This window comes from Trachurus japonicus, chromosome 16 (genome assembly GCF_045865225.1).
Source record: "Trachurus japonicus isolate A0001 chromosome 16, Traja_1.0".
In the NCBI taxonomy this organism is placed as follows: Eukaryota; Metazoa; Chordata; class Actinopteri; order Carangiformes; family Carangidae; genus Trachurus; species Trachurus japonicus.
In genome coordinates, this window is record NC_140922.1 from 11994411 (window position 1) to 12009626 (window position 15216).

The 15216-nt window shown below is 42.8% G+C and overlaps 1 protein-coding gene across 1 annotated transcript; it reads left to right on the plus strand.

The window, feature by feature from the left end:
* The first annotated feature begins 1155 nt into the window (after window positions 1-1155).
* Window positions 1156-14443, plus strand: cacng7b (calcium channel, voltage-dependent, gamma subunit 7b). Its single transcript, XM_085801470.1, has 6 exons — window positions 1156-1412; window positions 5390-5585; window positions 6007-6093; window positions 7145-7285; window positions 10084-10229; window positions 10932-14443. The coding sequence occupies exons 2-6, from the start codon at window positions 5390-5392 to the stop codon at window positions 11385-11387; spliced, it is 1026 nt and encodes a 341-aa protein (XP_085657596.1). The 5' UTR covers window positions 1156-1412; the 3' UTR covers window positions 11388-14443.
* The last annotated feature ends 773 nt before the right edge of the window (window positions 14444-15216 follow it).

The following is a 15216-nucleotide window of genomic DNA, read 5'->3' on the forward strand; positions in this document are numbered from 1 at the left end:
CTGCCTTTGTATAACTGAACCTCCGGCACTTACTCGCGTGTGTGTGTGCAGTCCATCACTCACTGTCACTGTGACATGATATTATCCCTCTTCTTCACTGCTGCCTCCTCTTCCTCTATCTCCATCCCTCGTCTTATCTTGCCTCAATCTCTCATTCTCACCCCGCCACCCTCCCTCCCTCCCTTCCTCTCCCTCTCTCTCTCTCTCTCTCTCTGTCGCTCCTGCCCTGAGGTCAGAGTGTGCTGTAGACTATTGATATCGTTACTAAAAATATAGGATTCCTCCACCAGCCGGCTAAAAATAGAGCAAGGGACATGGACCACAGGAGACCAAGAAGGTGGGGGCAAGAAGGAGAAGAAGAGAGAGATGAAGAGAGACAGGAGAAGAGGGAGGGAGAGGTTAGAAGCTGTGCTACTTTGCTGCTCTTAACCTGTATTCAGTGCGGGGTTAAATCGAAGTGTTTGACCAGTCTTGAATGAACTACAGCTATAGAGTGTTTTCTACTTCCACCTGATACTCAGCACTGTAAATTAGAGTAATTTGGACTTTTAACTTTGCAGCCTGCAACCCTCTCTCCACCCCAAATCAAACTCACTGCCCCATCTACCAGTTTCTATCTGCTTCTGTTGACTTGCTTCTAATTGAATTTCACTTTATGGGCAGGATCAATGCTGCCAAAGCAGGCTGTAGACACTGAGTTTACAAAACAAGAGATATAATTTACAAGTGTAAGGAATCAGATGTTTTTTTGTAGCACTTTTTATTCTGATTCTAATAGTTTTAATTAACACACACATTGTAGAGATCCATCATGAAAAAAGTAGGAATGCAGATGAATGTAATGCTCATAAAAAATAAAAATGACTTAGGCCTGATAATGAAACCAGTAGAATAGAGAGAGAGAAAGAACATGTGTTTGCACGTTTTCACATTGCTGTATATATGCACTATGAAGATTATTCACCATAAGTGTAACACTGCACAAGATACTCAGTGGAATTAAAGAAAAACATTATTTAAAAAGGATCGGTATGATATGAAGACATGTAGTAGTTTGACCTCTCTCTCTCTCCCTCCCTCTCCCTCTCCCTCCCTCCCTCCCTCTCTCTCTCCAACACTTCTCCCTCCTGCTCTCGCTACAGTATGTCTCTCTTGTAGCCAAAGTAGCTTGCTGTACCAATCCACCGCAGTGCCTGGGACAGATTGAGTGAAAGAGAGAGTGAGGGATTTAGAGGATGGGTAGAGGGGTTTAAGGGAAAACACTCAGAAAAGAGAGAGAGTGAGAAAGAGGGGGGTGGGGGAAGAGAGAGAGAGAGTGAGGGAGAGAAAAGAGAGGAAGACCAAAATCCACCAAGCCTCCCTGGTGTGAGGTTTCTTGGCTACTGACGTGTGCGCACGACTCCCGTGGCAGGGTGAGTATCTTTTGCCTTTGAATAACACTTCACCGTGTGTGAGTCCATGTGTGTGTTTTGTTGCGGTAATTTTGATGACGACGCCTTTTCGGTCTGATTTTGTCATTTTACATGTGCGTGTGTCTGTGTGTGTGTGTGTGTGTGTGTGTGTGATGACAGCTTTGAAGAGAGCAGCCTTCCTAACGTGTCCTCATGTCGTGTTCGCGTAAAGACAGACGCTCAGAGCGCACAGGAGGAAAAATCTCAGTCGCCTTGAATTAAACCGTTAAGGAGGTTTTTATTATAATCGATTGTTTTTAATTTCATCCTGTCCGAGTCGCTCACATGTTCCCCTGCTCTGTTTATCATCTCCAAACTCCGCGTGTGAGTGTGTGTGACAGTAGGAGGAGAGGGAGGGGATGAGAGAAGCGAGGGGGGGGGGGGGGTCCTAAACAACCCAATGCGTACATCAGTGCTTCATTCAGGGATCCCAGCCCTTTGTTTTACATACATGTATATTGAAGTGTGAGTGTTTTAACCATCATCTCTGTGGGTTTTTATTGCGGGCAGCGCCGCTCAGACGCTCGCTGGAACCAAACCCACCCACTGAGTCACGATATGCTCTCGTTTGGGTCTCTGCGAAGTCGTTCACTTCTTCTCTGCTGAGTGGATCCACCGTCCCTCCCGACCGAGGCTGGTTATAGTTTTAGCACAGGTGTAGGCGCGTCCCCGTTGTGCTCGCGCGTCCACGGTGGGTACTCCCTCCATTTTTTGGGCCAAGGTCTTTCTGTTCCCGCCTTAAAGACTCTAGTGCAAACATAGTTTCCATACTCTCTCCATCAGCTCTCTTCTTCCCTCACTCACATCTCCATATATCCTCTCCTCTGTCACTCCCTCCTTTCTCTCTGTGTCTCTCTTTCCTGAGAGGCTTGGAGGTGATGTCAGTCTGTAGATTGTGACAGATTAGACAGAATTAAACCTTTTGTCCCCCTTGTGGCTCCTATCTAACCAATTCAATTGGCTCATTACTTTCTGGGTGAGGGAACTGAGGAGCCAATCTCACAGCGCTAAAATGGGATTGTTATCACAATTCTAACAGGGAAACAGGTTTTTTTTTTCCTCCACTCAATCTCAATCCCAAATCTACAATGGCTATTTCTCCAAAAGCTGCAGAACCTCTATGGAGGATTTTTTTTTATATAGGGGTGGGTGGATTGGGGGTGAAGGGTGATGTAAGTTGAAAGGAGGGGAATTTGTTTCCTTCATGTCCAAATCCTCAGTAAAGCAGCTGATGTGTTTGGTCTGTCGGGGCGGCTGGTTGTTGTGTTTTCTGTTTGACTGGCTGTGTGTGTGTGTGTGTCTAAGAGATGAGGGAGCTGTCCGTGGTGCTGAACAAGTCTGGAGGAGCCACTCAGGCGCATCCACTCATTTCTGCAGTGTTGCAACTCCAATTGATTCACACTCATTCCCGGCCACTTTGGCACATCCTCCAACTGCTGGAAGGTGTGATTGTTCATCCCTCAGCCCCACTTCTCCCTCTCTCGCTCGCTCTCCCTCTCCCTCCCCGTTGTACCTTCACTTATATGTCATTTCAGCGAAGTTGTTTTTTGGATTTTGACAGTGACTGTTCAGACTCTCTCATTCACACTGGCTCAAACTCTTCGCCGCCGCTCCTCGCCCAAACCTTTGGCCTCACCCCCGGCCTTTTCTTCCCGTCCTCTAGTCCCAGTGTCAGCAACAGCACTGGTCACAACCTCTAGTTAAAGAGCACAAGTGATGGAAAATTAACGCAATATTCAGAGAACAAATAGCAACCTACCATACATGTGGTAATACTCTTTAGTGACTCCTCTGTGACCCCTGTCTTGCACCCTGTCAGTGTTGTCAGTCACTTCTTAGCACTTGGCATTGTTGTCATTGGATGTACTTTCTCTTCACTGATATAAGCTTCTACAGGTTGCCTATTCAAGATTAAACAATTATTCATTTGATCATAGCATGAAAGGCTCAAAATGGATTACATTAGCTCGATAGCTAATACAATTCTGTAGATCCGTCCTTTTTTTCTTGTCTTTCATCCACCCTCATCTGTTGTAACTCGTGTTGTGCCTCATCTGCTTTTTCGGCCTTATCTTGCCCAAACTTGTCATATCTCAAAGGATTTCTCATACATGTACCCTTTACCACTGACCAGCTCTGTTCTTACACATCATTCTTGTGCCTCGCTCACAAAAGAAGCTCTATTCATCCCTGCAGCTGCATAGAGACTCGACTTTCTTCTATAGCGGTCACGTCTCGTGCAGTGACTGTCCAGATAAGATGAGGCCAGGCTTAATCTTTAAGAGTTTATTCCCCGCTAGAATTAATGTTTCTATTATAACCCGGCTCTTCAAAGACTCAAACGTTTGTCACCCACAGAAAGAGCGGAGGGAGAGTAAAGTGGTTCTCGTGTTTTACTCATTCATTTGGCATTTTCTGTTCTTGAAGCTTTCTGAAGTGCCTGATAAATGGTCAGTGTTAAATTAATTAACAACCCTATGAAATATGTATTTTATGTTTATGCAAAGATGGTAGAGAAGGGTTGGTTTGAATATTCACCTGCAGCACAGTGAAGACTTTATGAATGACAGTCAAACAGACCAGTTGAAGTGTACAAATTAACAGCTCAGCAAAACAGCGATACGCAGAGGGAACGCTTGAACACAACACGTCTTTTCAAACCTTGTAGCAGATGCGTTACATCAGCAGAAGAACACGTCTGATTTCACTCGTGTCAGCTTCTGTGAGAACAGGAGGACGAAGCAGTAGCTGTTACATGATCACCCAAACCGGACCAGTTGGCGGTGAAAAACATTTTCTCCTGCAACAAATCCAGTGTCTCTGTGACATTATGTATCAGAGTTGCTGCTTCGTGTCGACACTTCAGGCTGCAGACAGAAGAACACAGCTTCATGGCTCTGACTGGGTTCTTCCAGTTGGTTATTGCTGTGTCACATTTCATATCCAGTGACTTTAATGAACGTTAATGGCCTGTACAGTCTAAGCAATACAATGTTAAAATCACAGCACCCATGTGACAACACTAGGTTACACAGTGCACAATATGTACGGAGCGCAAAAGAGCCCTCTCGTACCTTGACGCCAACTTTTGAAAATCATCAAAGTAAAAGTGAACCCAACCCCTCACAATGGAGGATACAAGGTGAGATGACAGGTCAGCTGCATTACAATAATGATCCTCCAGTTGTGACACATAATGTGCTGTATAACTCAACAAAATGAGGGTGATTACAGTAAACAGCAATCCCGCTCTGTGTTTCCCATATGCATTTGCTCTCCATTACTTGTCAGGATGATGATACCGAACAGAGGTCCAAATTAAGCAGAGCCTATAATGGCTGAACAATCACACACACACACACACACACACACACACACACACACACACACACACACACACACGTACGCACATACAAACATGTGCACAGAAACTCACAAATTCATACAGACAGTGTGCTCACAGGATCTGCAGTGAAGTCTTTTCCAGTCAACTGGAACTAAGTCACAGAAAGACCATGTGTGAGTCACACAGGACCTCTCCTCCCCTTCCTGATTGTGTGTGTGTTTGTCTGTGTGTGTGTTTTGTTTTTACTATCTATCTTTCAGTTTTCAAGACTTTGCCTAACTTCAGTGGTTTTACCGTGAAGTCATCATCTGTTGCAGTGGCTCCTCTCTGACCTTTAACAGGATTGGTTGCCAGTGAATGTGTCACTAACTCATCTTTAGCAATAACAAGGCAAGACAGGAAAATAGCCAGTAGCAGTTTGCATGAGTGCACATCACATGTCTCTCTCTCTCTATCTCTCTCTCTCAGTGTGCCCCTGCTCCCTGATGACCTCCCGTCCATGACCCCTTCCAAATTTACCTACATTACTGACTCTTCAGTTTTTGACGTGCATTTCCTCTAACACCCCTCACTCCCCCGCTCTTCCCTGCAGATGAGTTCGTGCAGCAGCCGTGCGCTGACCATCCTGTCCACGGTGTTTGGAGCCTGCGGGCTGCTGCTGGTGGGGGTGGCTGTGTCCACAGACTACTGGCTGATCATGGTGGAGGGCATCATCCTGCAGCAGAACCAGAGCATGGAGGTGAAGATGGCGCTGCACTCAGGCCTCTGGAGAGTGTGCTTCGTGGCTGGTAGGGACGCTACAGCGGCATGTCTGAGTCTTCAAAAATTAAAGGATAACTGTGGAAGACAGATACATGTGCACATTTTGAGATGTAAAACACACAGTGCAGTCCAAACAACGCTGCTGTATGTGTGTGTGTGTGTGTGTGTGTGTGTGTGTGCGTGCATATGCACACATCGTAACAGGAGCAAAACACCTAGAGAGAGGGAGACAGAGTGAGAGAGCAGGAAGGAGAGAAAAGAGAGCGAGTGAGGTTCTGGCCCCTGAAATCATAGCTGTCACAAAACATGATCGTTACCTGTGAGCAGGACTGCAGAGACCCACATGCTTTATTCTGGTTTTGTTTTCTTTCTTCATGCATCACTGACTTTCATCCTAAAAGCAAAGCCTAATATTTTTCTGTTTTTTTTCTGTGTGTTTCCTCACAGGATCAGAAAATGGGAGATGTGTTGCATCAGAGTACTTCACTGAACCTGATATAGAGATCACCACTGAAAACACTGCAAACATCCTCAGTGAGTAAAACATACGACAGCTCAGTGATATCACGCATCATCTGCTGTAGCTGTGAGTAACTGCAGAGTCCCCCTGCTGATCGACCACAGGTACTAACATAGTATCATCAAAATCTTAATCAAGAGAAAATAAACCTTTCTCTCTTTTGATAGTGGATCAGTCATCTCCAGTCAATTATTTTATCTTTTTAAAGAAATAACACCACAAGTCTCTGGTCGCAGCACTGTAGCTCCAATGAAATGAATTTCTGTTTTTCTCTATCTGACATTTTAATAAGCTGGATATATTTGGGTTTTGGATGGTTGGTTGAACAAAACAAGACATTTTAAGATGTCACATTCAATTCTGGGAAAACAGACAGGAAATTTGGCACCGCACAGTTTTCTGATGTTTTACAGAGTGAATGATTAATTAATTGTGAAAATAAGCAACAAAATGATAAACTGTGGAAATAGTAATAAGCTGATGTGCTAACATTTTTTATTCTTCAAAAGTAATCAGATGAACTGCTACCAGAAAGTAATTTGAAGTTTTTTGCCTGGGTAAATGACAAATAAGAATCTTTCACATTCATTTTAAAATAGTATGAACAATTTTGGCAAATGTTTGCTACCTGGACCTTCCTTTCCCTGGCATATTTGTTTCAAAGACATTTTCTTTTACAATTTTTTAAAACACTAACATTATTGACAAGAAATGATTTAATAGTAGATAGAATATGAATAGTTTAAGTTGTATGTAATGTGTGTTACCGTGTTTCATAACTGAAATAGATAAAAAAAAATATGAATTGAAAATAGTTGAAATGATAAAGGAAAACAGAAATTATTGAGTGATTCTCTATAATTCAGCTGGCACAGCTGTTTTCCAATGTTTTTCTTTGGCTCCAGTAGCTGTAAAGCATTTAAACCCTTCACATCATAGTGAGAATACTTTATATGTAAACTCTATAGTTATTACTGTCCTGACACATTATCATTAACCCTGCCAGCAGTTACCGGACGCATCCCATCAGCTTTGTTTAACCCCGTGACCTCTCCGTCCCCACAGAGATGGTGCGTACAGCCACGCCCTTCCCCATGGTGTCGCTGCTCTTTGTCTTCACGGCCTTCGTCATCAGTAACATCGGACACATCCGGCCCCAGCGCACCATCCTGGCCTTTGTGTCCGGCATCTTCTTCATCCTCTCAGGTGGGACCCCATTACTCATGTCCTGCTGTCACCACTCCCTCACTCTGTGATAGATGACTGCTGCCTGGTGTGTCCTGTGTCACACATGGAGACACTCCATCACGGCTCTATTTTTAGTGTATGATGCAGGTGTGTGGACTGTCATCAGGAAAAGGTGATGAGATTAGTCTTCATGACTCCTGCAAGGTGAGAGTTTTCTGCTCCTCTGACTTCGCCTCACTCTGGAATAAAATTGACGACACTATTGGCAACATGCTGTCCTCAGGTTTCCATGAAATATAACGAAAAAAAGTGGGAAAAACATACAATATTGCTTAAGCAGTTTTCCAGCAGGAGTTTTTGTATTGGTGTAGTTAACCCTCTTGAACAGCAGGTGGCTGTAACGCTCCCATTTCTTGTGCTCAGTGTGAAGAGAACAGACTGTCAGGAGCCAAATTGGAGCTCATGTTCTCTGAAGGCCGTTTCACTGGTACACGTATGAGAAGGAAGCAGTGCCGCAGAGCTCAGAGGAGCGTCAAACACACACTCATCCGACAGCTCCGGCTTTGCCATAGGAGAGACTCGCTGATAAAGGGTGTTGCAGAATCATAGGCATTATGTAATGGGGGAGGTTATGTAATGTTTAGAGCCTGTGCTGGAAGTGTCGCAGTGTTTCACTTTATGAGGTATTTTGATAATAGGGTGATAATAAAGGGGCAAGTGTATCAAATTGCTTTGCAGCGGTTGGATATTCTGCTGCACTAAGCCTCTCTCTTGAAACACTGCCTTCCCTACTCACCCCCCCCCCTTGTTCATGCAGCTTCTCCGATTACTCTGCTTTTTCTGCCCCCCTCCCCTCCACTCAGTCACTCTCCTTTCTCTCACTTCCTACTCACTCCTTCATTCAGAGTATATTCTTTCAGCGCTCTCAGTCACTGTGGACCACTGTGGTGGTGTTTGTGGACTATTGAGTGATATGAAGCCGTTCTGCTGGCATGGCTGACAGAGTGGTCTGATAAATATTGTAGTTTGGGTCGGCTGTGTTCTGGTTAATATTACACAATTCAGAGCATCAGCAGCAGAAAGACACAGCGAGGAGCCACAGCTGTTCAGGCTCCTCTGGCAAACACACCACAGACATCTTGCGTATACGCATTTGTTCTTGCAGACACTTCTTTTATTTCAAAATTTTGCTCCCTTTTGTCTCACATTTTCCCCTCTTTCATTTGCTCTCAGTGCAGTCGTGCATGTGTGCTTCCCTCCATTTTCTGCTGTTAGTTATTTAGATAAAGATGTACTTCCACTGCAGGATTGACAGCAGCACGGTTTCTGCATTTCCCATGCTTTTCAATTTTAAATCGACAACACAACCTCTTAAACCGACCATTCATGTAAAGGACATAACCGCTTGACAGCCCTGTGGTACATTTGAATATTGCAGCGAAAGCTAAAAATACTCATTTTCGCTGCTTGCAACATGCAGCTTTCTTTGAATATTGATTCTTCGATGTTGGCCATATGTTGTATCTCATGCATTTAACATTCCTGAGGCAGCGTATAGAGCATGTGAGTGTTCCTGGAAGATGAGGGGGTTTAATGTTGTATGTGTTGCTTCTGGGTGAAAAGACTATTCTGGTGGATGCTGCATGTAGGTTCTCGCTGAATAGTCTTCAATACTGCGTCACACCACTTTCAATTCTGTTAAAGCTCTATTTAAACATTCTTATTATTACTTGAGAAAACCAATTTTTAGATACACAAATTCTTTCAGTAAAGTAAATATGACATTAAATAAGACAATAACATAACAACTTTTAATGTAAAAAACTGTAATGTAATTTAATGATTAAAGGATACAATTTGTTTGGTGAAGTTTAAATGGACGTCCTCATTACAATTATAAACCACCAATTTAAGACATGCAGGTAAGAGAAACATATGCCACTTGAATTACTTTAATAATCAACAAAATGTATTGGTTTGTTTTTTTATCTGAACAGGATATGTTCACCTGCAAAACATTCAGTGAGATTTCATTCATTTTTCATCAGATTTTTCTTGGAATATCCTGTAATACTGTAATGTAGTAGTCTTCTAAAGCTACTTTGCACCATTTTATGAGAAGGATCAGAGATTCAAAGCACTTCAAGGTGAAGGTAAAGATGGTGGTCTGTTCTTGGGGTTAAACTCTGAAGAATGTGAAAGGGACAACACAAGACGTTTAGATGCCGCCCTTAACCAAAACCACAATCTTTCTTTAACCCACATTAACCTATAAATAGTTAGAACATCCTACACTTTAACATAATCCAGGTGGAAATTGTTTCATACAAATTGGGTTTGGGGGAATTAGCTGCTGCAGAGGAGGGACCACACCAACACACTTCTACAGACTAAAAAATAAAATGAACTACTCTCCTCCATGAGAACTCATCTCTTCGTCCTATTTTTCATTAGTAAACTTTACATTGTTTTGCATCTACAGCATGAGGCAGAAGTGAAGCCATGGTATTTCATTTGTGGAATTAATTCGGTGTAATCTATCTCTCTGTCATTATGATACATATGCACACTCATGCAAACACTGTCTCTCTGCTCTTTCTCGCGTCTCTTTATTAATGTTAGCGTTTTGGAGGCTAATTGCTTGGTGTGATCACTCCACATCCCGTCTTTCTGCCTCTCTGTCTCCGACTGTTAAACCCTCACCACAGCGGTGCAGCTGCTGTCTGGATCGCCACATAATGACCTCCCTGCTCTCACTCGTATCAGACTCTCAGTCTCTCCCTGACTCTCTGTCATTGTTAATGTGCTGTGTGCAGGCCTCAGTCTGGTGGTGGGACTTGTGCTCTACATCTCCAGCATTAACGACGAAGTGATGAACCGGCCCAGGGAGCCCGAGCAGTTTTTCAACTACTACTACGGCTGGTCCTTTGCCTTCGCTGCCTCTTCCTTCTTACTCAAAGAGGTCAGTCTTCACTCTGTGTGTGAGTGTGTGAGAAAGACATATTGTGTAATTATGTGGCTGTTTTCACACACATTCTGGCGTACTGCTGCTGAGTGTGCAGCCAGGTAAGATGATTAGTATTCTGGAGATAACCTGAGGTATCAGTGGTTATGACGCAAGGCTGCAGGGTTAGTGTGTGTGTCTGTGTGTGTCCTCATGTGTGCGTCCATGCGTGATGCAGTTTCATGTGAATCCTCTGCTCATCTTTCCCCCCTTGCATCCCTCCCTCCCCCTTCTCCTTCTGCTTCTTTCTCATCATCATCATCAGCAGCAGCAGCAGCAGGGGCAGCACTGCTCTTAATGTGGTGCAGTGGACAGTTCAACAAGAACTAACCCCCTCCCCTCCTCTGCATTCCTCTCCATCTTTTTCTCCACACTCTTGTTTCCCTTTTTATGCCTTTATATCTATTTTGGATTAATAAACTCATTCCATATTGAATCCTTTGCAGATCAAAGCACGCAGACCTTCATACTTTGTATTTTCACTTCACCATTATCAGTCATTTTTAATCTCATTTCCCCAGACAAAGCTTGTAACAGTTACTTTGACGATTTATTTTGTTCCTGCAATCATTTTATTTATGTAACCGAATGTTTCTCTCGCTGTCGCATCTTATCTCCCCTCATCTCTCACTGCTATCTTTCTTCACTCACTCTTCTCAGGGGGCCGGCGTGATGTCAGTCTATCTGTTCATGAAGCGTTATGCAGAGGAGGAGATGTACCGCCCCCACCCTGCTCTCTACCACCCCCGCTTGTCTGAGAGCAGTGACTACAGCGGCCAGTTCCTGCACCCGGAGTCCTCCTGGCCCCCGCCGAAACGAGGACGGAGCACCTCGGAGGCGTCCAGCGACATCTCCATCCAGCTCAACCAGGCGCCGCCAGCACCGACCAAAAGCAACCTCCAAGGAGTCATGCAGGGAAGCCCACCCTCCGGTTCCTCCTCTGCCGGGAGCTACCAAATGCCCCCTCAGTCTGCTGGATACCCCTCCACGCACACCCTGCCCAGGTCGCACTCCTCACATCCACAAGGCCAAGCTCTGCCCATGGCCATGCCTCCATCGCCCGTTCCTCCCCCGCACTATCACGCACACATGCAAATGAGTGCCTCCCCCTGTTAGGAAGAGGGAGCATCAGGGAGGGAAGGAGAGACACTGACTCCTCATAATCATGTAAAATGTACATTTAGATGTGGATGAGCATTAACGCTAAGGGTGGAAGGGAAAAAATGTAGCTTTGGATCAGTAGGAAGCAAGAACAAAAGAGGTCTCAGAGATTAAAAAAGGAAGATTTTACACCGCTGTGGTGGTTTTACAGAAATGTTGACGGACAAACAGTGACAAGGAAGAAGACAAACAGGGGGAAGAAATCAAGGAGTTGTGTTTGTGATGAAAGAAAGAGGAACAAAAGTGTTTCCTAAAAAGACTTTAGAGGTTAGGCTGAGTGACAGAGGAAATACAGGGGAGGGAGAGTGAGGCAGGGAGAGAGCGAGGAGCTGCGGTATAATACAAAGATACTGCAGTGCTGCGGGAAATTTGTATGCACTCAGAAATGTACAATGCAAAACACTGATCACAAAGACTGAGGATACACATAGTTTTATACATACATAATTCATAAAGTACACGGATGATGTACCTTTTTACTAGAAGGTTAATGTGGTTGAATATTCTTGTCTTCTCTGAATTTCTTACATCATCAGTTCAGTTTCATGAGTCACAATGTCAAAGTAGGATTATAATATTATAAATTAAAATGTATTAGTTAACAATAAGGAGTAATTCTCAAGTGCAAGCACTGGATGTGAATGTTGTTTAACATTCGCGAAACAAAACACAGACAGAAATGGTTGATATTCTGAAATATCATGAGGAGAAATCAACTTTATGTTTTACATATTTATTTAAGATACAGATTTATAACTTCTTGTACATAAAATTGCACATGAGGACTTTGATATAGCTGTTGTAGATTATGAATGAAGCTTTGGCACAAGTCACATCAAGATGATATCTGACTCATTCTGCTTTGGATGAAGACTCTGCAACAGGCACACTACAACCAACAACACAGCCCCTGGGTGCAGTGCATGCGGGTTTGAAGGAGGAACCACCACTGATACAGAGGTCTGATGCCCTCTACTGGCCACTGTTCTGCACTGACCCTGGACCAGCCCTGGGTCTAGATCACTACTTTTTTCACGCACCCTTCCCCTCCTCACTGGCCTGCACTGTATGTCACTGGGTGGTGCAGCACAGAGGGGGCTGGACTCAAGCTGGTGTCTGTGCAGAGGGAAGTTACAGTGAATGTCAGCCAGAGTGACAGGACATTTTGAGCTGTACATGGATCTAGATAAATGCTTTACAGAGCAGTTAGAAGTATTTTTTAAAGCTTAAATGCTGTTTATATATCTGGAAATCTCACATTATGAAAGTATTAGTTATTTTGCACTTAATGCTCAAAGAATACCACTGTTTGCAAAATGCAGGTCCTCTAGTTTTGACATTATATACATATATAAATACACATTAAAAGAGGCCACGGCATTATTTCAACATATTTGTGAGAGTGCATCACACCATATACTTTTTATAAGGTCTTTAAAAAATATATGTTTTGGAAATGTGATCTGAGCCATCTTGTGTTTAGGGCTGCAACTTTTGATTGTTTCCATCAAGGGCTAAATATTATTTGGATTTATTTGTTTCTATTTGGCATTTATGATCAGTATATAAACTCCCAAACCAAAAAACGTTCAGTTTACCATCAGAATATGATAAATAAAAACATTATTTCACATTCTTCACATTAGAGAAACCAGGAAATGTTTGGCTTTTTGCTCAAAAACTAACCATCAAATTTATTTTCCATTTATTTTCTTATTTCTTGTTGCAGCTTTGAATGAATGTGTAAATTAAATAAGTTCTTCCATGTACTAACTTTCTGTGTTGTAGCATTTTCTACACAAGGTAGCAGGAGGATTTTAGCCAACTTTAACTTGTTATAAATGCATTTTAGCCAGACAGGGCTAAATTGTGGTGTTGTGTGGGAAGTAATGTATACAGTACCTTCAGATGCTCTTGTAATGTAAAGCCACCGATTAAGCTGCTCATATACTGTGCAGGATGCATAAAAATAATAATTATAATCTTGATCAAGAAAAGATGGACCTGCATGTCAAAAACAGTGGTATTTGAACTTAGAATATTTATATTTTGTTTGCTTGTTTTTCAAGGCACAACATGCACAGGGATATGTCGATGTGATATATCTCTGTATGAGAATTAAACCACTGTGTCATTGTGTAATGGCTGGTTTTCATTATCACTGTGATGCTGGAGAGAGGGAAACACAGTGATGTCCTACAGATGATGTGTTGGGCAGGAATTGTAAAGATTTACAAGGGAACAAGTGAAGTGAGATCACTGAGATATCATATTTTTTGTCTTTTTTTTTCAGGGCTTCGTTAATCGTGCATGCGGTTTTTCAACACCGCCCTGTTTTTGTTTATGCAGCTGCACAAATTCATATTGAGGTGAAGCCCAGTGTAACTGCAGCCTGCTGCTGTTGGTTCAGCTGTTTCAGTTACGGGGTTAAGTGCCTTGCTCAAGGGCACCTCAGCAGTAGCTGCTGAAGAAGATCAAAGTATTTCCCTCTCTAGATTTTCCCCGTCACTAGTAAAAGCCCACCTGTCCAACCTTTAGACTACTGCCGACCCTGTCGTGACCTTTGCGACTGCGGACAGCTGAGAAGTCTTTCTGTTCTGCTCTTCTCTATCCTTTATCCTATAACTTTGCTTTTTAATGTTTCAAGCCGTTCAATAATCATTCGGTGCCTCTTAAACTGCAGCGGTTCTTTTCTTTTTCATCTCTGTACCTCTTTGTTTTTCCCTCTCTACCCGCAGCCTTTTTTTTTTGCCTCACGATTATATAAAAGGGTGTAGCTGTGCTTGCTTCTGCAGAAAGCCTAGTCTTCTTGCACACGTCCATCTTTGTTTAGAGGAAAAATGGATAAAACAAACGCTTTTCAACGCTTCAATGGAACCAATGCTGTATAATCTGGAGTTACATAATTCAATAGAAATTGTAATAAGATCACTGTTCTTGAAAGTGTTGACATCTGTCACTCACTTTCCTCTGATATACATGAATTAAACTTTTAACATGGGTTCATTTCATCCTGTCTGTTCCCTCTCTGGTTATTTTTGTTATGATGTGTTTCAAATATGCTCAACACATATTTTATTCAAATAGGTATAAATATGTTTATATAACAAGGTAAGAACTGAAAAATAACCCCTAATTGTGATGCATATCCCTGTAATAGGAGCCCGCCGTGCACTTACATTAATATAACACATAAAGAGTATTTTGTGGCTGGTCTCTGTGATATGGGGAATCATTGTGAGTGCACAGTACACCGCAGTGAACCACTGGGTGATAACCGGGCTCCCTCCTCAGTCACTGCAAGCCACCACAGCCTGAGGGCAACCATTGATCAGAGTGTTTTATGGGCGTGCGCGCTTCTGTGCGTGGCTGCGTTTGTTGGCATATGTGTTTATATATGCGTGAAGGTTAAAAATCGTTCATCATAAGCAGCCTGAAACTAAAACACAGCATTAAAATATTAGAATAACTTGTAATAGTAAGTATCTTCACTGAAGGAGAGTGGGAAATCTTTCAATCAAACTTATTTCTTTCCCCAACACAGGGACATCGATGTAGAGAGAGTCTCTCTTTTAATGTTTCACACAGGATGGAATTTTTTTTTGGTCAAGGTCAAAAAGAGAGTAGAGTAAAGGAGGGAGGTATGGAGGTGAACTAATAATACATGCAGAGCAACAGCCTGTTTTGGTTACTGACCAACTGGAACAGAGAGTAAATTAATGTCATATTAAAGTTTTAAAACTCATTAAAAACTATTATTTGTATTTGAGGTTTTACAGTGTGT